This window comes from Sus scrofa, chromosome X, assembly GCF_000003025.6.
Source record: "Sus scrofa isolate TJ Tabasco breed Duroc chromosome X, Sscrofa11.1, whole genome shotgun sequence".
Lineage (NCBI taxonomy): Eukaryota > Metazoa > Chordata > Mammalia > Artiodactyla > Suidae > Sus > Sus scrofa.
Window position 1 is genome coordinate 42,152,880 of NC_010461.5, and position 22,133 is coordinate 42,175,012.

The 22,133-nt window shown below is 53.8% G+C and overlaps 1 protein-coding gene across 1 annotated transcript; it reads right to left on the reverse strand.

Moving 5' to 3' along the window:
* ELK1 (ELK1, ETS transcription factor) lies at window positions 5,101–22,085 on the reverse strand. The gene is made up of 6 exons (XM_013990888.2): window positions 21,887–22,085; window positions 13,691–13,941; window positions 9,066–9,518; window positions 7,497–7,964; window positions 6,732–6,833; window positions 5,101–6,636 (listed from the first exon to the last, which is right to left on the reverse strand). Exons 2-6 carry the CDS (start codon window positions 13,898–13,900, stop codon window positions 6,538–6,540), a joined length of 1,332 nt encoding a protein of 443 aa, XP_013846342.1. The 5' UTR covers window positions 13,901–13,941; window positions 21,887–22,085; the 3' UTR covers window positions 5,101–6,537.

Below are 22,133 nucleotides of genomic sequence, written 5' to 3' on the forward strand. Positions count from 1 at the left end.
GCTCTGGGCTGTTTTGTTTGTCGCCGCTGTATCCCCAGCACCCCAAGCCCCGCCCAGCCACCCTTGGGCGCTCAGTAGGGCGGCTCCCTGGACAAATTCTTACTGAGGGGAAATGGAGCCTGGAAGATGGAAGCCAGGCTGAACTTCCTGGCTGTGTGGCCTTGAGCAAGTCACTGGAACCTCTTTGAATCTCTGTCTCTCTCCACCTGTAAAATGCGCCATCTCTACCACGACAATGACGAGGACATGGCCAACCTCACGGCCGGGGGGGGGGTGTCAAACGAGGGTGAGATGAGCGTGGGGGGCTCAGCGCATCCCTCCTCGTGGGGGCACAGCGGGCATCGAGGTAATTGCTTCATCGCCCATCCTGCCTGCACCACCGCCACCCTCATCTTTCCTAAAAGTGAGGTTCTTTGTGGTCAGCATGTGGACGGGAGGTCAGCACAAGGGAAGTGAGAAGGGGAAGTGGTTAAGAATGCGGGGAGGAGAATTCAGAAGGACTGAACTGGGCATGTCCACTTCCCCAGAGGCCAGCTGGGGATGCCTTCAGGGCTCGAGGAAGGGGTGATCGGCAGGGAACCGGCTTGGCTGTGTCCACCAAGTAACTTAGGTAGGTACTACCCCACCCCCACCCCCCGCCCCGCACACCCTACATCATAAGAGCATGTTGTGAAGATTGCCAGTTAAAACGTCTTTAGCCTAGTGCCTGGCATATGGCAGGTGCTGTTTGTCAAATACCCTGATTCAACATGTATCGAGCAGCTACTGGCTGCCAGGTGCCGTTCCGGGCCTTGGCCAGAGCAGACAAGACAGCCCCAAATCCTGGCCCTCAAGAGGTTTATGCTCTAAAAGAAGCAGACATTCAAGTGTCACCTCCCTCTTTGAAGCCTTCCCCAGCTACCCTCTTTGTAGGGCACCCACCACTCTCTAGCCCAGCGGCTCTCAAATCTTAGTGTGTATCAGAATCATCTGGAAGGTTTGTTCAATCCAGATTGCTGGGCCCTACCCCAGTTTCTGATTCTGTAGGTCTGGGGTAGGGCTCAAGGATGAGATTTTTTTTTTTTTTTTAGAGCTGCACCCACAGCATACAGAGGTTCCCAGGCTAGGGGTCCAATTGGAGCTGTAGCCACTGGCCTACACCAGAGCCACAGCAACGTGGGATCTGAGCCGCGTCTGCGACCTAGACCACAGTTCATGGCAATGCCGGATCCTTAACCCACTGAGCAAGGCCAGGGATTGAACCCGCATCCTCGTTGATACGAGTTGGGTTCGTTAACCACTAAGCCACAACAGGAAGGCCTCATGAATGTGAATTTCTAATAAACGCCTAGGTAACACTGATGCTGCTGGTTGGGGACCACACTTTAAGGGCCATCATTCTAGTCCCTGACCCATTTCTTCGTGGGTCTCATGTAGAAAAACTGTTTTTTTTTTTGTTTCGTTTTGTTTTTGTTTTTGTCTGGCCACACTCAGGGCGCGTGGAGCCAGGGATTAAACCTGTGCCACAGCAGTGACTCAAATCACTGTACTGGCAATGTTGGATCCTTAACCTGCTGCACCACAAGGGAACTCCAAGAAACTATTCTTCATAATCCTTATTTTACCGTTAACAATTCCAAAGCAGCCCATTTTCTACGAAGTAAAAGCGAGTTCTACCTTTTTTAAAAGGGGGGTTCCCTTGAACCCCCCTTTAAAAAAAAAGCCCCAATGAGTGAAACTCCAGAGCCTGCTTTAAAAACAGGAAACCCACCCCCCCTTTATTGGCTTTTTAGGGCTGCAACTGCAGCATATGGAAGTTCCCAGTTTAAGGGTTGAATTGAAGCTCCGGCTGCCAGGCTACGCCACAGCCTCAGCAACGGAGGATCTGAGCTGCGTCTGCAACCTACACCACAGCTCATGGCTATGCCAGATCCTTAACCCACTGAGCGAGGCCAGGGATGGAACCTGCGTCCTCACGGACCCTAGTTGGATTCGTTTCTGCTGTGCCACAACGGGAACTCCGGGAACCTTTTTAATGACCAAAAAGGAGTCTAAGAAAGTTCGGAAGGCAATGTCTCACATCCCCTGCTTCCACGGTGGAACACCATTCTGCAAACGAAAACCAGGTAGACGGATTTGATTTGGTCAGGTGTTAAAATGGAACTTTCTCAAGAATATTGGTCGTGTTTTATGGGTGATAAGGTGTGTCGACTACAGACGTACGGTTTCCTGATAACAGAAGCCTGTCTTTGCAAGTGTGCTTTGAACAAAGGGGTCCTGTTAAAGATTCTGAGACTTCAGAGATCGGTGCTGTTAACCTATGAAAACAAACGCGCCAGGAAACCTGTAATTCTGGTTGACTGCCTTATCTAATCCCCTGTTGCCCTAGTAATAATGTTATGATCAATACTTCCTCGACTGTATACATACGCTCTGGATTCTTGGGGTGGGGAGGGGAGAAGATTGGCGCCACTTTCATCCTCCCCCACACCTTTGGGCCATAAAATGACTGCAGATTTCTTATGAAAACAAAGACCGAGAGTCTTATCTCAGGTCATTATTGCAACACTACCTGATACGATGTATGTGTTTCTTGTCTATTGTGCTCGCTAACATACCAGCTCCACAGAGGCAGGGATTTGTGTCTGGGTTTATTAACCGCTGTGTCTGCGGGGCCTGGACGGGTACCAGCCAACAGTATGTGCTCAATAAATATCTGTGGAAGGAGTAAATAAATGTGATACACAGAGCTTTAGAGATTCTGCTAAAGGGCTAAGAGGAGGCATGGGGATTGGAGGTAAAAAAAAAATGGGAGCATCACCGTGAGAGAAGCAGGGGCTCAAGGGCCTGGACTGGACCAGGCCCCCTGGAGAGGGCCGGGCTCATGGGAAGCAGGAAGGGAAGCCCCGGCAAAGCCCCAGGGGAACTCCAGCATTTCGAGTTTTGGAGAACTGGGAGAGAGAAGCCAGCCCAGGGGCCCAAGGAGGAAGAGGACAGATGGAAGAGGGCTTTCCCCTAGGCCTGGCATATTCCATCCGCAGGCTCTCCCACACTATTTCAAGACTCAGTCTTCTTTCTTTTCTTCCTTTTTCTTTCTCTTTTTTTCTTTCTCTCTCTCTCCTTCTTTCTTTTCCCTTCTTTTGTCTTTTACTTAGGGCTGCACCTGCAGTATCTGGAAGTTCCAAGGCTAGGGGTCGAATTGGAGCTAAAGCTGCCAACCTATGCCACAGCCAGATCTGAGCTGAATCCGAGCCACAGCAACGCCAGATCTGAGCTGCGTCTGCGACCTGCACCGCAAGCTCACGGCAACGCTGGATCCTTAATGCCCTGAGCGGGGCCAGGAATCGAACCCAAGTCCTCATGGGTACTAGTCGGATTCGTTAACCACTGAGCCACGACGGGAGCTCCTCAGGCCATCCTTTTCTCATATACACCAAGGATCAGTGATTTATAGCCACTGCTAGTCTCTCTAGAAGCTGCTCACACACACAGAAATGACTCTCTCCCACCTCTTCACACTCAATCCTGTTTCACACACCCCGAGTCCCTGAGTATGCTAAGCGTGTCGCACACATACACAACCAGTGTCTTTCTTAGATGCTTAGTCCCCTTGCCTCTTATTTCTTCCCAAGCAGCTTCCAATATGCTTGGTCCTTGCTTTACACATACACTCTAATAAAGTCTCACGATACTCATGTGGTCACTAATTCACAGTCGCTACTAGGCTCCCACACACTCAGCCTCTCACGGCCCATCTTAGTGGCTTCGCCATCATTTGCTGGATGCAGGCAGTGTATCATGTACTCACAAACACAACTGCAGCCTCACCAGCTTCCTCGCACGATTTCTCCGTGTCTCATCCACTCAGTTTCGTTTTCTCAGTTTTTCACCAGCATGTAGTTTCTGGTTTCGGTCTCTCGTAAAATGGTTTGCAGACCCACACATTTGCACACGCTGCTCGGTAGCTGATTTTCTCTCACTCCGCACTTGTTTTTAGTTTAACTTCTTTAATCATCATACAGTAAGACTGACCTTTTTGGTGTCCAGTTCTATGATATTTCGGGGCAGGGCAGGGGGAGGCATAGTGTATGGTGGCTTCATGTGGGCTCTCAGTTCCCAGACCAGGGATGGAACCCAGGGCGCAGCAGTCAAAGTGCTGAGTCCTCATTACTTAGACCACCAGGGAACTCCCTAGGCTATCTTCTCTGTACTCACTGACTCGTACTCCCAGTGAGGTGAGGTCTCGCACGGTCACACCATCCGATCAAACACGTTCATGATCCCTGAACCTATGGGCTAAGACTGGAGTTGTGCCTGCAAATCAATTTGCCACTAGGCTCAGGTATGTACACCCACACCCACACAATATTACCACCTCTCCCTCCCCTAGTTGCAACCATCTTTTCTGTTTCTCATACAGGCTTTGCTAACTGGGCATGAACGGTTTCCATAAACGTGACCATGCATTCTGGTATCTCAAGTCTCAGGCACCCATCTGGCCTCGCAGCCACTTTCTGTCACACAATCAACCTCTCACACATCCGCTGCCGTATTCCTTCAGTTGATCCAACAGCCTCGAGGGAACGGTGGCACACACAACCCAGCTCCCAAACACTGAGTCACCTGCTTGCTTCCTGGGAAGTTTCTCACCTACGCACGGTCCCCGACAATCTCCACCACACTTTCGTGCCCATACGGGCTCTCGCACGTTGTTTGGGTTACTCAGCCTGCCTTGCTCACCATCGGCCTGTCAAAACAGTGGCTGACGCGCAGTCCCCACTTCCTTCTCAGCGACACACCCCGCCAGGTTTCTGCTACGGTCCCTTCCTCGATTATTCGGTCTTACGGTGGTTTTCTGCCGCTCGGCCACAGTTTCTCACACAGGCGCGGTGTCAGGTTCGTGGTTACATCTTGCACTCTCTCAATGCGTGGCATCACCTTGGTGACCACTCTGCAGCCTCTACTGCTGTTTCTGACACATACCACCCTGTGCACACGCTCGCTCTCTCTCGCACGATCAGCCTCACACCCTCACTGCTTTACACGCAAAGTCATGCCTTTGCACCTGGATCCCCCCCGACAGCTTCGAGGGGGGGAAAAAAATGCCAGCAGCCTCCGGCGTCACCTTTAAAAATATATATTTACAGGAACAATTCCCCATTCTCTGGGACACTTAGAAAAAAAAAAGATCCATTTTTTGGGGAAGTAAAACAAACAGCGGAGACAGGTGTAGCACCGTCCCCCAAATCACCCCAGGTCCCCAGGCCCCGGGCTGGGCCGGTGCTGACAGGAGGTGAACCCAGGAGTCCTTGGAACTCACCCTTCTCCAGCCTGGAATTCTGATAGGACAGGCTTTATGTTCCTCGGTCCTCCCTCCCAACTCCAGGGACGCTTAAAGGGTCCTTTGTACCCGCCCGCAGGAAATTGGGGGGCTGGGAGGGAGGGAGCTGAAAATACACGTTTGGTATCAAAAATAAACACTTGGGGGCGGAGGGAAGATTCCCCCTCCCCCGCCCCCAAATCCCTTCCTTCCCACCCACCCCATCTCAGATAATAGGAAGCGTTGCCTCCTTCTCCCCTATTGAAAAGCCCTGTTTAAAAATAGATTATACTATCAAAATGGCAGGGGGTGGGGGACAGGGAGACCTGGAGTACTGGCTGGGGGGGCCCCCCAGACGGGGACCGCTCCCCCCGAAAAAAACAACCCTCCATTGGGAGGTAACAGGCCGGACCCCAGGAGTTTGGCAGACACAGGAATGGCTTCTCAGGGGGGAGTAGAACGAAAACAGCATCCCACCCTGGCTGAAAAAGGTGTTTGGAAGAGGACCAGCTGTCTGAGAAAGGCTGGGGAGGTGGAAAGTCCCATTTCCAAGGGTGTGAGCCTTGCTTGGCCAAGACTCCCAGACCGTTACACGGCACGCTCTCTTCCTGGACCCTGGGGTCGGGCCGGGAATAATAAACTACCACAAGCGAGCACTTCTACCCACACCTCCAAACGGAGACGGGGCTCCCCTCCGCTCCCCAGGGGGCAGGCTGAGAAATAAATAAAGAAAGGTCCTTCTCAAGCCAGACCCCGATTGTCTCATCTTGGGGGGGAAAAAAAATAAATGTGGAGATGGAGGAGATGCCCTCACCACCCCCCCTCCCACCCCCAGCCCGAAAAGAGTTGGGCCAGGCTCCTCCCAGTGGCCTTCAAAAAATAAATAAATAAACCGCCCCTACCACTGCAGTAGGTGACGTGTGAGGGCGGCCACTGGGGGACTGACCAAGAAGAGAGAAGTTGAATGTTTTTTTTCTGTTGTTTTTTTTTTTTTTTTTTCTATGTGTGTTTTTTTTGTGTTTTTTTTGTTTTGTTTTGTTTTGTTTTGTTTTTTTTTGGTGGATGGGTTATTGAGAGATCCTTTTTCCTAAGAATCCCCCACCCAACCACGACTAGAGCACGAGTCTGTCAGCTGAACTGCTTCTCCTTGAGACGGCTGGCTGGAGAGAAGTTCAGAGCATGGATGGAGTGACCCCAGAAAGGGGGTGGGGTGGGGGTGGGGGTGGGGGTGGTGACAGTCATGGCTTCTGGGGCCCTGGGGAGAGCACCACGGGGGTTGAGAGGCCATCCACGCTGATGGAAGGGATGTGCACCTGGGCGCTGCCACTGGACGGAAACTGGGGACAGAAACAGGGAGAGGTCACGGGTGGGGGCAGTGCTAGGGCCTCTCACCCTTTCCGATCGGGAGTGGGGGTGGGGTAGCCGATCCTACCTGGAAGGAGAGCTTGGCCGGGCTACGGGGTGCAATGGGACTCAGGGTGCTCCAGAAGTGAATGCTGGGGGGCAGCGAGCTGGGCGTCAGCAGCACCGGGGTCTGCGGGGAAGGGGTGGTCAGAGGGCAAGTGAGAGAAAACGAAAGGTACTTGGTTCCAGCCCCATCAGATTTCCCACTCATACTTCCGATGTCACTCCTCGAAAGCGCACAGGCCCAGACCCCAAGTACTAAGGCCAAGCCTGTGACAGCTCTCCAACTTTACACAGACAACTCCCTCGTACGGGCTGAGGGCCCACCCCCAGCCGCACGGGGCAAGATCATCCACATGCCGCTTTTACACTTCACCATCCCACTAGCCCAGGGTTAATCTCCAACTCTATGGCCCGCCTGGATGTCTACTTCCCAGGAAACCCGCTAGGCAAATCCCAGACCAAAAAGCCCCACTCAGGTTCCTCAAGCCATGCCCCAACTCAGAAAGACCCAGAACCAGTTTCTGCAGAAAGCCTCTGGGGCGGGTTCTCGGTCCCTGCCCACAAAACTCCCCACACCTCATTCCGGCACCGGATCCCTCAGCATTGCAGACTCGCTTGCATCAATCAAGCCCCGTCCCTCCCCGTAGCCAATCCCACTCGAGGCTCCACCCTCCCGTTCACTCAGAGGTAACCGCATTGGCCGTCGCAGTCAGCCTAGCCCCTCCCTCCCCCGCCCCACGCCAACCCCATTCGCCCCAGGTGCCAGCCCCGCCCCTCCACAGGTTCTCACCAATGTGTGCGTAGGTAGCAGGGACGGCGTCAGCGCCGGGCCTGGCGCCTGCAGCCCGGAGCCGGTTCCCGATCCTGGAGTCCGTTCGGATCCCGGCCCACCCAGCAGGCTCGGGCTGAGTGGAAGCTCCAGGTCCCGGGGCTTCCGGCCCTTCTGAGGCTGGGCGATCTCTGTGCTGGAAGTGGTGGAAGCCGCAAGGCCGCCCACCTGCGCTGCGGTTTCCATAAGGACCGCAGGCAGCCGGGCTGGCACGCCCTCTGCGGGCGGGATTTCTGGCTCTGCCTTGGGCTCAAAGGGCTCGGCCTTGACGGCTTCCAGCACAAATCCTGCCTCCCCACTGGCTGCAGCTTCTAACTCTTCCTTGGGCTCTTCCACTTTCACTTCCGGGGGCAGTGGCCGGCCCAACCCAGGCTCCATATTTGGCTCTTCGGATTTAAGGTTTGGGGCCTCAGGCGGGGTCAGGATGACCTGGGAGAGCAACAAGTGCAGAAGGGGTGTGTAAGGATTACTGTTGGGATGTCAACTATTTCCCTTGGAAAGCAGGACTTGGTTGTGGGGCCAAGTCTTCCAACAGGATGGGGGACTTTGCCAAGGAAGTGGGGCTTCTGGAGTAGGTCGTCCTATCTGGGGGTAAGAGACCTGGGGTAAGACACTTGACGGTGACAGAGCTGCGTTTAGGGGCGGGACCCCAGGGGATACCACCTCCATTCAGGAAAGCAGTGGTTCTCAAAAATCTGCTTTATGGGGAGTTCCCTGGTGGCTTAGCGGTTAAGGACCTAGTGTCACTGCTGTGGCTCAGGTTTGATCCCTGGCCCTGGGAACTTCCGCAGACCACAGGTGTGGCCAAAAAAAAGTTTTGTTTTGTTTTATGGACCAGTGGCAAATGCCCCATCTGGAAAACTAGTTAAAAATGCACACTCTCAGGCCCCTCCTCAGACCCGCATAATCAGAAACTCTGGGGGTGCCCCCCCCAGCAATCTGGGGTTTCAAAAGCCCTTCAGGTGCTTTCTGATGCATGCTCAAAGTGTGAGAATCAGTGCATTAAGCAAATACTCAGGGCACCTATTACATGCTGGGTGTACCGCTACCTGTAAGCACACTTAACTTCTTCCTTCCTTCCCAGGATCTGCATAGCTTTCCTCCCCATCCCTTTCTCCAAGGAGCCTTTTCCTTCTACCACATCTCTTGGTTTTTTTTTTTTTTTGGTCTTTCAGGGCTGCACCGGCGGCATATGGAGGTTCCCAGTCCAGGGGTTGAATTGGAGTTGTAGCTGCCGGCCTACACCACAGCCACAGCAACGGGGGATCTGAGCTGTATCGGCGACCTACACCACAGCTCACGGCAATGCCAGATCCTTAACCCACTGAACGAGGCCAGGGATCGAACCCATGTCCTCGTGGATGCTAGTCGGGTTTGTTAACCGCTGAGCCACGACAGGAACTAACTCCCATATCTCCTTTAATAGGACGTTTATGTCCCTTCTTCTCCCAACCCCCACCCCCCTGCCCCGGCCTCATTTGGGAAGTGTACATCCCTCCTCTTACTGAATTTCCACGTGTCAGCCCTTACCTGCAGAGGCAGGCTGGCCTCCTCAGCCTCCAGACAGGCCTCCAAGGGGCTTGGACTGGTGCTCCTACTCCCTGAGGGGGGCACTGCTGCTCCCGCTGGGGTGGCGTTGGGGAGCACGGTGGAAGGCCGCGGGTGAGAGGCTGGCGGCTGTGGCTGCGGCTGTAGGGACTGGATGGTGAAGGTGGAGTAGAGGCCTGAGCGCATGTAGTCGTTCCGGCTGCTGCGTGCCAAGCCGCCCGGGCCTGCCATTCCGGCACCCTTGGGTGTGCCTGGCTTTCCGGAGGCAGTGTCCCCGGGAACGGCGTGGACAGCGGCGGGGCCTGCACTTGCCACCGCGGAGGTGACAGCCACCTCGGGCTGGGCTGGGCAGTCCTCCGCGGAGCACCCTGCGACCTCGGGGTAGGACACAAACTTGTAGACAAACTTCTGGCCGCTCACTTTGCGGATGATGTTCTGGGAAGGGGGAGACAGGACAGAGGGTCTTAGAAGAAAGGGCCAGGGAGGGTGTGGCTGGTGAGAGGGTGAAGGCGTGTCTCCAGGGTCTTTCTTGCCTTGTGCATTTCACATATAACTCCTGTCCTTTTTCATGTAACTGTCCTGCCTCAGTGTCTGCTGCCCCATGGGTCCCCCTCGCACCCCCTCCCCACCATCCCAGCTCCTTTCACGTCTCGCCCATCTCTCAATCTGAGGGCTCCTTTCTCCTCCAGTTTCTACCTCTCTTCCCCCACCTGATCCCCCTCTCTGCGTTCTCCCCCAGCTTCTCCCCCTCCACGTCTCCTTCCCATCCGTCCCCCTCCAAGTCTCTCTCTGCCACACTCTCTTCATCTCTGTCTGATCCCCCCACCCCCCCCATGCCTCCACCCCAGATACATACAGCCACACCCACTGGCTCCTCTCCACACTGGGGCCCACCTAGGGATGGAGGACCAGGAGCAGGCTCTCCTCCTGGTTCCAGGGACCAGGGGTGTCCGCGGGCTAAGGCCAGGCCATGGGGAGGGGGTGCTGTCAGGACATGGTTTTGGAGTCTAGCAAATGCAGCAAGACAGGGAAGCAAAGCCACTGATGTAAAGGTTGGAAGAGACTGAATGTAGACGAATGTGATGAGGAATTTTTTTTTTTTTTGTCTTTTTGCCTTTTCTTGAGTTGCTCCTGTGGCATATGGAGGTTCCCAGCCTAGGGGTTGAATCGGAGCCATAGCCACTGGCCTACGCCACAGCCACAGCAACGTGGGATCCGAGCCGCATCTGCGACTCACACCACAGCTCACGGCAACGCTGGATCCGTAACCCACTGAGCGAGGCCAGGGATCGAACCCGCAACCTCATGGTTCCCAGTTGGATTCGTTAACCACTGCACCATGACGGGAACTCCGATGAATTGTTAATAAAAGAGTTATTAGAGGATTATTTAAAGCTCCTGAGGCAGACGTGGAACAGGGCAAGGTCACCAGGGAAGACAGGATGAAGAGCCTCAGTCTTGCTATGGTTGTGGAGGTTTGGGCTGAGGCAATTGGAAAATAAAGTAACTTAATAGCAACTAGTGAGCATTTAAAATACTGGTAGAGGGAGTTCCTGTTGTGGTGCAGCAGAAACAAAGCCGACCAGCATCCATGATTCGGGTTCTATCCCTGGCCTTGCTCAGTGGGTTGGGGATCTGGTGTTGCCATGAGCTGTGGCTGTGGTGTAGGCCACAGCCTGGGAACTTCCATATCCTGCGAGTGAGGCCCTAAAAAGCAAAATGAAATAAAATATTGGAGGTTTCCAGGATAGGGGTCGAATCAGAGCTACAGCTGCTGGCCTACACCACAGCCACAGTAACATGGGATCCGAGCTGCATCTGTGACCTACATCACAGCCCATGGCAACGCTGGATCCTTAACCCACGGAGCAAGGCCAGGGACCGAACCTGCAACCTCATGGTTCCTAGTGGGATTTGTTTCCGCTGCGCCACGATGGGAACTCCCTAATATCGGGGAATCTTAAGGCTGGCTTAGGTGGGTCACATGGCATGTTTAGGGTACTTGAGGATATGTCTGGAGGGTCTCAGGGACATTCTGGTGGTCTCAGAGCACAGAGTGAGGCAGCCTTGTTACTAGTACTGTTTAGGAGGTTTGAGCTAAAGGATTAAAATATAAAAACGGAAGAAATGCTACACGTGATTCAGGCTGTGCGGTACAGGTCCAGGGCTGTTCTGGAGGATAAGAGGCGTCGGGGGTGGGGGGGCACTAGGGCACCCTGGGGATGTGGTTTCCATGTTCTTTTTTGGCCACCCCGTGGCATATGGAGTTCCCAGGCCAGGGATCAGATCTGAGCAGAAGGTGTGAGCTACGCCACGGCAATGACGGATCCTTAAGCCACTGTGCCGGGCTGGGGGACTGAACCTGCGTCCTGGGGCTGCAGAGACACTGCCGATCCTGTTGCGCTACCGCAGGAGCTCCCCCTGGGCACGTCTTAGTGTTGGTCATGTGTGCCATGGGGTGGCTGTATGTTTCTCAGAAAAGGACTGAAAAGAGACGTTCGTTAACACTGTTGGGGACGTTTCAGCACGGGGTGAGAGTAAGAGGACCCGAGCCAAGGCAAAAGGGACACCCATGATAAGATAAGGAAGTGCTAGACAGGTAACGTCCAACACAATAAATACAATTAACGCTGCTGTATGTTACACGTGAAAGTTGTTAAAAGAATAAATCCTGAGAGTTCTCAGCACCAGGAAAGAGTTTTTTCCTTTTTCTTTCCTTTCGCATCTATATGAAGACGATGGATGCTCACCAAACTTACTGGGGTAACCATTTCTTGATGTCTGTGAGTCAAATCATTCTGCCATCACCTTAACCTTGCACCAGTGCTGTGTGGCAACTGTATCTCAATAGAATTGGAAGAAGAAAAATGGCTTTTGGAAGTTTCGGGTAAAGAAATAAGAAAATGAAATAACTGAAATAAACAGGCGGGAGGGGAGATCCCGTCGTGGCTCAGTGGTTAACGAATCCGACTAGGAACCATGAGGTTGCGGGTTCGATCGCTGGCCTTGCGCAGTGGGTGAAGGATCCAGCGTTGCCATGAGCTGTGGTGTAGGTCGAAGATGCGACTCGGATCCCACGTTGCTGTGGCTGTGGTGTAGGCCGGCGGCGACAGCTCCGGTTCGACCCCTAGCCTGGGCACCTCCATGTGCTGCGGCTGTGGCCCTAAAAAGACAAAATAAATAAATAAATAGGCAGGAGGGATATCTAGCACTGGTTTGGAAGCCTGAGAGGATAAGGAGAATTTATAGTTTTAGGAGTTCTTGTTGTGGTTCAGCGGTAACGAACCCAGCTAGTATCTGTGCAGACGCAGGTTCGATCCCCAGCCGAACTCGGTGGGTTAAGGATCTGGTGTTGCCATGAGCTGCGGTGTAGGTCGCAGACGCAGCTCAGACGTTACACATGCTATTTTGGAGGCTGTAGCTAATGGAGTTAAGAGATGAAGAGAAGAGTTCCCACTGTGGATCAGGCACTGCCGCAGCTGTGGTGGAGATTCAAGCTGCAACTTGGATTAGATCCCTGGCCCAGGAACTTCCATATGCTGTGGGTGTGGCCAAAGGAAAAAAGAGAGATGAAAAGATTTGGTAAAAAATGTTGAGAGTCTTGGAGGACGAGGTAAGGAAAGGTTAGTATGAAACTGACATGGAGGCTTTGCTTCTGAGAAAGATATTCTAGAATTCTTATTTGGGGATGAAAACAGATTATGAAATAACTGCGGGAGCCCAGGACTGGTCCAGGTTGAGGAAGAATCATGAGTAATGGTGTTTTCAAGTACTGGCTAGAGGAGTAAGGCAAGAAAAGGAAATGCTGGAGCTCCCGTTGTGGCGCAGTGGAATCGAATCTGACTAGTAACCATGAGGATGCAGGTTCAAACCCTGGCCTCGCTCAGGGGGTTAAGGATCCGGCATTGCGGTGAGCTGTGGTGTAGGTGGCAGATGCGGCTCAGATCTGGCATGGCTGTGGCTGTGGTGTAGGCCGGCAGCTACAGGTCTGATTCGACCCCTAGGCTGGGAACCTCCATATGCCGCGGGTGCGACCCTAAGGAAAAAAAAAAAGAAAAAGGAATGTTGTATGGGGCCTGGTGGGACATCAGCACTTTGGGGATCTCGGAGAGTGGAGGGAGTAGGGATCAATATTGATGCAGCTATGAAGCTTTTAGCCAAAGCGAAAGTAAAATAACTGAGATAAGTGGTTGGGGTCCCAACATGGGTCTGAGAATACTGGAGGATGGGGTAAGAAATGGTACATTTTTTTTTTTTAGGGCCGCACCCGAGGCACATGGAGGTTCCCAGGCTAGGGGTCGAATGGGAGCTGTAGCTGCCAGCCTACACCACAGCCACAGCCATGCCAGATCTGAGCCGCATCTGCCACCTACACCACAGCTCACCACAATGCCGGATCCTTAACCCACTGAGAGAGGCCAGGGTTTGAACCTGTGTCCTCAGGGATGCTAGTCAGATTCGTTTCCGCCGAGCCACGATGAGAACTCCTAAATGGTACATTTTAACACTGTTTTCAAAGTTAGAGCTATTATCACTTAAGACAAGACGACGAAATATATAAATGTTGGGGGTGGGGTGGTTCCCAGCCCTGGTCTCAGACACCTTACCTTGTCATAGTAGTACCGCAAGGCCCGGCTGAGCTTGTCATAATTCATGTTGGTCTTATTCTTGCGCAGCCCCCACAGCCGGGCCACCTCCTCGGCATCCACCAGCTTGAACTCACCGCCATCCCGTGAGGTCCAGGAGATGATGTGGCCGTTGCCTTGCTCTCTCAGCAGCTGCAGCAGAAACTGCCACAGCGTCACAGAAGGGTCCATCGCGGGGGCGGGGGCGGGCGCTCACGCCATCCCAGGGGTACCTGGAAGGCAGACGGCGGCAGTGGAGAGCTGAGAGGGTGAGGGCACAGGAAGGAGGTGGCGGGGGCGGGGGGGGGGAATCAGCAGCAGGAGGAGGAGTCTTCTCTTGCCTCCACCTCTGTCCCCCAGCCCCGGCATCATTCCCCGAAGGCCCTCAGACTAAAGCTCCTCGGCCTGGTTTTGGATGAGCCCTGTAATGGGACGAGGCTGTGGGGGATGTGTTCTGCATAGGGGACAAAGGTGAACCTCTGGGGGCCGGGGTTGGGGCGGGGGGCAGACTGCGAGAGGCAGAATAACGCCCACCACCCAAAGATGCCCACATCCTCATTTCTGGAACCTGTATGTGGCTGTATGTTCTATGACACGGCAAAAGGATCTTTGTAGCTGAATTTCAGGTTATGGACCTTAACCTAGGGAGGCTATCTGGCTGAGTGCAATCTAATCACATGAACCCTTTTTTTTTTTTCGGTATAATATATTCTTGTTGTTTTATTTTATTTTTATTGTCTTTTTGTCCTTTGTTAAGGGCCGCAACCGCGGCACATGGAGGTTCCCAGGCTAGGGTCTAATCGGAGCTGTTGCTGCCGGCCTACACCACAGCCACAGCAAGGCCGGATCCTTAACCTGCTGAGCGGGGCCAGGGATCGATCCCACAACCTGACTGTTCCTAGTCGGATTTGTTTCTGCTGCACCACAATGGGAACTTCCTTATTATCATTTTCTTTAGTAATTTTTTTTTCTTTCTAGGGCTGCACCCATGGCACATGGAAGTTCCTGGGCTAGGGATTAAACTGGAGCTGCAGCTGCCAGCCTACACCACAGCCACAGCAATGTGGGATCTGAGCCCTATCTGCAACCTACACCACAGCTCATGGCAACGGTGGATCCTTAACCCACTGAACGAGGCCAGGGATTGAACCCACATCGTCGAGGATACTACATCAGGTCCTTAACCCATTGAGCTACAGTGGGAACTCTGCTTATTTATTTTATACAAATCATACAACCTCAGGGAATTGAATTCTGTCAGCCACCTACATAAGCAGGAAACGGATCATCCCCTGGAGCTTCTAGAAAGGAATGCAGCCCGGCCGACACCTGGATTTCAGCCTGGTGAGACCTGTGCTGGCTATCTGACCTCCGGAACCCCAAGAGCATGATGTGTTGGTTTAAGCAGTTAAAAGTCTGCCATGATTTGTTACAGCCTGAATTGAAAACTGGTATAATGCCCGTCACCTGAACATTTTCATGTGCATCTTCTACCACATTAAATATCAAGTTTTCCAGGCGGTTCCTTCTGCCGGCTCCTTGGTAAGGTTGTTCACTCCATGCTGGGTTCCCCTTCCTCTTCCTGGAAGTCTGCCTTACTGCTCAAGTCTCAGCCCCAAGGGGACCTGCCTTTGTGAAAATCTCTGAATCTGAATGTCTGCTCTCTTCTGTCTGTCTGCCTCTCTCTCTCTTTTTTCTTTTTGCTATGGCATGCAGTCACTTCATGTGAGCTCTCACTTCCCAGACCTGGGAAATGAGACTGAACCGAGGCTGCAGCGGTGAAAGCACCAAGCCCCTTACCACTAGACCACCAGGGAACTCGCTGTGTTCTCCTTCTGGGGGACAGCAATGATTTTGTGTCTGTGTCTTTTTAAGGCCATACCCGCGGCATATGGAAGTTCCCAGGCTAGGGGTTGAACCGGAGCTACAGCTGCCGGCCTACACCAGAGCCACAGCTATACGGGATCCGAGCTGCGTCTGTGACCTACACCACAGCTCACGGCAACACCAGATCCTTAACCCACTGAGCGAGGCCAGGGATCAAACGCTCATCCTCATGGATCCTAGTAGGGTTTGTTAACCACTGGGCCACGAGAGGAACTCCAGCAATGATTAACATTTATTGAACACTAAATACGTGCCAGGCAGTGTTACCAATCAGAGGCAGTATGGCCTCCCACTGGTCAATCACCCAGGCTCTAGAGCTAGATGCCCAGGGCTGGAATTCTGCTTCTGCTACTTACTAGACGTGTGACCTTGGGCATATTCTTCAACCTCTTTGTACCTCAACTTTCTCATCCGTAAAATAGGGAGAGAATAATACCAGCTAGTTCAGAGGGTTATGGTACTGATTATATTATGCCTGAGGTATGATGAGCTCTTATAAAATATTAGTTTCTCATCTGTTCATGATTTCTTTCTTTTTTTTTTTTTAATTTTACGGCCGCACCCATGGCATACAGAAGTTCCTGGACCAGGGACTGAATCTGAACCGCAGCCGTGGCAACTCTGGATCCTTTAACCCACTGCGCCGGGCCGGGGATCACACCCATAGCTCGGCAGCAAATCTGAGCCGCTGCAGTCGGATGCTTAACCCACTGCGCCACCATGGGAACTCCCGTAATTTCTTAGCCACTGCTCGCAAACCTGATCTGAAACAAAATTAAGCCCTGCCTGGTCTTTATCGATCCCCACCGGCTGCGGCTGCGGCTGTTCATCCCTCATGCTGCAGAAATCTCAACCGTGGCTGATGACAGAGCCCATTATGTAACATGGTGTCTATCTACCTTGTTACCTCTCGGGAAAATCGGAAAAATGCAACATTGTGAAACACGTCTGGCCCCAAGGGTTTTAGATAAGGGCATGCCGACCTGCCCTGCTGTTTTTGTAGCTATCGATTCATGCCTCCCCTCATCACGGCTCTGGGCAACAGGTAGTCTTATTATCTCTAACTTACAGAGGAGGATGCTGAGGCACAAAAGGTCTAAATGACACGGACCACACAGCTCCAAATGGCAGAGCCAGGATTCGGACCCAGCCAGTCAAGGTCCAGGTGGCGAAGCTCCTCAACCGCGAGACTCAACTGCCCCTCACAGGGACTGGGCCCTCGGCAGGTCCCGTGGAGAGGAAGGACCTCCCCCTGCCCCCCAACCCTGCTCTGTATCTACACTCCTTGCCGAGTGCAAACTCGAAATGGACACGGCTGCCTGCGCCTTACGGAATGAGCTTTCTCCGTTGACGGGTCGTTCCCCTGGCTGGGGTGGCTGGGTTAAGTGAGAATGAGACCTTCCGAAGTTTGCAAAGTTTCAAAGACCCTCCCTCTGTTATTTGATTGACAGCTTGATTCCTCAAGCTGCCCTGAGATACGGTCTGATCCTCTCAAGGCCAGAGCTGTTTTGAAAGTGCCTTCAGCAGATGCAATTTTTAGGCCATTCTTTTAAGTCACGAGGCCACTCGGAGGGTCCGGATTAGAGTGTGTTGTCAGAGACCCTTGCTGGGTTTCTGTGGAAGGCCTGTGTGTGTCAGAGGCACACGGAGGCCAGTGTGACTCCTGGTGGCGACGACAGGCAATTCTACCAGCTCCGCTTTCAGCTGCAACAGCAGCTACCCCGTCAAGGTGAAATCAGATGGCTGGCTGGCTTCAAGCCTCTGGGGGCAGATGGGGGTTTTTGGGTTTTATTGTCACATCGCCCGTGTGTGTTGACCCCCTAATAAGAGCTCTTGTCACACGTGTCTCCTGCTCTTTATTTCGTTCGTTGAGCCCGCGTTTATGGGGTGCCTGCTGCGGGCCAGGTGCTGGGGTTACGGCAGTGAAGAAAACTAAGATCCCTGCTCTGGCGGAATTTATGCTCTGGGGGTGGGGGGGGGAAACAGACAAGAAACACGATAAACTAGAACGTGTCCGACGGTGACAAGGGTGCTGGGGGCAAAAAATGAAGCAGGGAAGGGGTTGTTATTTTTGAAAGGGTCGTCCCTGAGGAGGTGCTATCTGACCAAAGACCTAAGGGAGGTGACGGGGTCGGGTGGGGGACGACCCCAGGGAGTAGCCACCCAGGCAGAGGGGACAGGCAGGGTGAAAGGCCCCGAGGCCGGGGCATGGCTGGAGGGAAGGCCACGAGGGGAAAGTGGTAGGAGATGAGGGAGACTTGAGGGGGCAACGGGGGGCGGTGGGTGGGAGGGTGGCGGGGGGGGGGGAAGGCAGCCTGAGTTGAGGCTTTTTCGGACCCTGAAAGGGCTTTTGGCTTTGACTCGGAGGGAGAAGGGAGTCAGTAGAGGGCTGTGAATACAGAGGTGATGACAGGCTGCGACTTGGATTCTAATAGGGTCCCTCTGGCTGCCGTGAGGAAGACCGTCCGGAGGGGCTCAAGAGTCCCCATCAGAGATGGTGGTGGTAGCAGCAGAGCTGGGGAGAAGTGGCCGAGTTCTGGAGAAAATCTGAAGACCGATAGGATGGCAGGGCGGGGGGGGCGGGGGGGCTGCGGGAAAGCAGGTGTTGAAAGGAGATGGGGAGGTCACTTTTGGAGGTGGTCCGTCTCCGAGGCCTGTGACTCACCTACGTGCATGCTATGCATAATCCTACCAGTTAAACAAATAGGGACCAGTCATCCGGCCCTTACTGTGTCCTGCAGACCACGGCTGTCACTTAATGCACTCAATCCCCAAACCAACACTGCGGGGCGGGCATTATTATTACCCTTCCGTTTCCCAGAGGAGGCCAATGGAGGCACAGAGAAGTGAAGAAACGTGCTCGAGGGTGCACAGCGGGAAGTTAGCAGAGGCCGGGGTGGGTCAAACCCAGGCGGTTTGGCCCTAGGCACCTTACTCCGCCAGCTCTCCATCGAGGAACACAGAAGGGCGAGATCCCAGAGGGTGAGCGGGGAGGGCTTCCCTGAGGAAGTGACATTTGAGCTGGAGACCTGGAGGAGGCGAGGTGGCAAGCCAGGCTGACATCCGCGAGAAGGGCGCGGCGAGCAGAGGGAACGGCCAGCACGATGGCTCTGAGGGGGGGCCCAAGCTTGGCCTGCTACCTCACGGGCACCCTGAGCTCACCTGGTTCCCATCTCGGGAGGACGTGGCGGTGCTGTTCTCCCTGCCAGGGGTGCCCTGCCCGCTTCCTGCCCCTTATTACACACACCGGCAATTGCCGGTATCTCCCAGGAAGAACGACCTCTTCCTCGGTGTGATCCCCGCGTGTGCCCAACAACCTGTCCGCCCTTGCAGATCCACCCGGGGTCTCCGGCCTCATGCTCCTCGGTGCTGTTCTAGCTGTGTGACCTCAAGCAAGTGACTCAACCTCTCTAGGTCTGTTTCTGTATCTGTAACACGGGGGCTGTGGCACTCTCAATGAAAAACATCAAGATACACCTCCTCTCAAAGGCTCTGGGGAGGGCTCAATGGCTGGGGACTGTACGTAGAGGTCTTAGGAAAGGTACCTCTGGGCCACGGGAGACCCTCAACGAGTGTTACCCTTGCGGGTTGTGACACCCTTCTCTCTCCGCCAACTCCGCCCCTCAACCTTGGGTGTCAGCCTGGCCTCACCATCTGATGCCCCCCCCCGCCCCCACATCTTTCTGACCTTGGCTCCCCTCTCTCCCTCCACTCTGCTCCAGCCACACTGGCCTCCTTCATGGCCCTTGAACTCGCCAGGCACAATCCTACCTCAGGGCCTTTGCACTGGCTGTTCCTTCCACCCAGTACACTCTTCCCCTAGACATTAAGGCTCCCTTCCTCAACTCCTTGGAGCCTTAATTCAAGAGTCACCTTCGAAGTGAGGCCTGCCCTGTGCCTAAGATTTCGATCATCGCGAGACGCCACTCTGACTTTCCCTACTTCCCTTGTCTAACAGACTATCTAATCTGACTTCTTTATTTATATAGTCTGTCGCCCCCACTCTGAGCAAACGTCTGCTCCCCAAAGGCACGAATTTCTGCCTAGTCTGTTCCCTCCCATATCCCCGGCGCCTAGAAGGGTCCCTGGTACTCAGTACATGCTCAGTCAGTGTTGGCCGAATGAACTTAACTAGGTCCCTTATGCCCTTTTCATCTTCATCTGCTCCCTCCCCCCACCCGGATTTGTCTGAAATGATATTCTTTTCCTCGTGCATGTGTGCCATAACATCTTAGTGAGTACCTGCTACATAGTAGGCATATTTCTGGGTGCTGGAGACTTGGGGGTAAATCTGCAGATAAAAAAACACTCCCTCAGGGAGACTCCCATTTTAATGGGCAAAGACAATAAATGTGATAAAGTGGGAAACTCTACAGCGTGTCTGGCAGAGACGGGGCCTGGGTTCTGCTCGATGTGCAGGTTCAGACAGTCAGGGACGGGCTGACATTTGAACAAAGCCCTGAAAAGAACCACGCAGAGACGGGGATAGAGTGTTCCTGGCAGAAAAAAAATAGCCAACGCAAAGGCTGGATCTCACCTGGCATGTGTGAGGATGAGTGAGGAGGTCAGTGTGACTGGAACGGAATGGGGGGGGGCTGTGTGGGTGGGTAGGAGGTAAGGCCAGAGAGCTTACTGGCAGGCATGCTCTATGCTGGAGGGGGTTCTAGCTCCGAGTCCCCCATTTTACAAATGAGGGAACAAGTGAGGACAGACCGTGGTTAAACCATTTAAGGTCGTGTAGCTGCTAGGATTGGGGGTGGATGGGTTTTGAGACAAGGTGTGGGGTGGAGACAGCTCGGCAAGCCAAGGGCACAGCAAAAACAAAAGGCTTGGAGATGGGAGTGATTTAGCTTTTAAGGAGAGAGGCCTTGGGGGGGGGGCGGGGGTAGGATGAAGAGTGAGAGGAAAGTCTCAAAAATGCTCTGAGGGGCAACCTAACCTGGTACCTATGGCATCACCTTTGAGTAAGGAATTAAACCTCCCTGTGCCAAACGTTCCTCGGTCCCTATCTCAGGGGGTGGATGAAATGAGCTAACATTAAGCATTCAGCCTGGTACCCAGTAGGAGGTCAATAACCAGTAGCGTCTATAGGCATTATCGCTACTGCTAATGTATTCATTTCCTGGAGTGAGGCGGGATGTTTTAATGGTTAACAGTGTGTAAGAGGGGGGTGTGTTCTAGAGTAAAAAAAGACCTCGGTTCAACAAGCACACAGGCTGATCCACTACTAAGAAGGAGGGAGAGTGGCAGGGAAGGCCACAGACTGACCCACCCCAAGGGCCAACCCTCCTGGAGGGACTGCATAGCACTGGACTCACACGAGGGTGTACCCAACGGGTGTAAAGGCAAGCACATGGGTGGCAGGAAGTCCAATAAACAGATCCACTGCAAAGGGGTGGGTGGGTGGGTGTGTGTGTGTGTGTATGTGTGTGTGTAAAGGCTCATCTTATTTACTAGGGGCAAGGAGAGCAGAGAAACACACTGATTCCTGCACGATAATGGAAGAGAGAAAAACCATCACACAGACTGATTATAAGGAGAAGGGGACAAGGCCAGGGACTGGGCTACTGAAATGGGGAGATATAAAGGTCTAAACTAACCCACTATTCAAAGCAAGGGAGAAGCCCAGGCACTGGAGTGACAGTCTACAAAAAAGGGAGGATAGGGTGATGGGCTGATATGCAGGGGGACATGAATACAAGCATGTAGACTGATCCACTGTAAAAATGGTGTGTGTGTGTGTGTGTGTGTGTGTGTGTGTTAAAGCCATGGATTGATGCACTGGGGGACTGGAGGCAGGAATACAAATTCACAGGTTAACTCCCTGTTAAGGGGGGGGGTACAACGCCACGGAGTGACTCACAAGGAAGAGTAGGGATGGGAAAAACAAGGCCACAGACGGGGGCCGCTGAAACTTGAGGACCTGAGAAATACAAACACTCAGACGGACCTACTGTCAAAGAGTTAGACGCTGCCAGAGAACGGCACCCTCCAAGCCGGGGTTGGGGGGCAAGACCACGGACGAGTCTACTGTAAGGGGGGGTGGGGAGAAATACAAGCACTAAGACCGATCCATTTTAAAACAGGAAGGGGGGATTAGGCCACGGTCAGATCCACTACAAGGGGCGAAGGGACGGGACGATGCCACAGGCAGGTCCACCAGCCGTGGCGGTGGCAGTGAGGAGCCGAACACCAGAAGGCCATGGGCCAAGCCACATCCCCCGGCGCGGGGGCGGGAAGGATACGTGGGGTCAGGGACCGGGCCCTCAACCCTCCAGGCCCCGGGCTCACCTGTGCGTAGCGCTGCGGTGGTGTTGGCAGCTCCGGGGGGCGGGGGCTCCATGCGCGGCCCCACCGCCCCCCAGGCCCGGGATCCGAGGCGGCGGTGGCGGCGGCGGTGGCGGCGGCGGCGGCGGCGGCAGCGGCGGCGGCGGCAGCACCTAGAAGCCGCCCCTGCGTTTCCCCACCGCTCACGTGGGCCCGTAAAGGAGGAGCTGAGCTTTCAGCCGCTCGCTGATTGGTCAAAGCGCCACGGATC

What these genes read in the sequence shown, in the direction of transcription:
- ELK1 (XM_013990888.2), bottom strand. Translation starts at nt 13,900, where the DNA reads ATGGACCCTTCTGTGACGCTGTGGCAGTTTCTGCTGCAGCTGCTGAGA. An exon ending in TGCTACCTACGCACACATTG is followed by an intron (nt 6,834 to 7,496) that starts GTGAGAACCTGT and finishes CCTTCCCCGCAG; the next exon opens with ACCCCGGTGCTGCTGACGCC. An exon ending in CGGCCAAGCTCTCCTTCCAG is followed by an intron (nt 6,637 to 6,731) that starts GTAGGATCGGCT and finishes TTCTGTCCCCAG; the next exon opens with TTTCCGTCCAGTGGCAGCGC.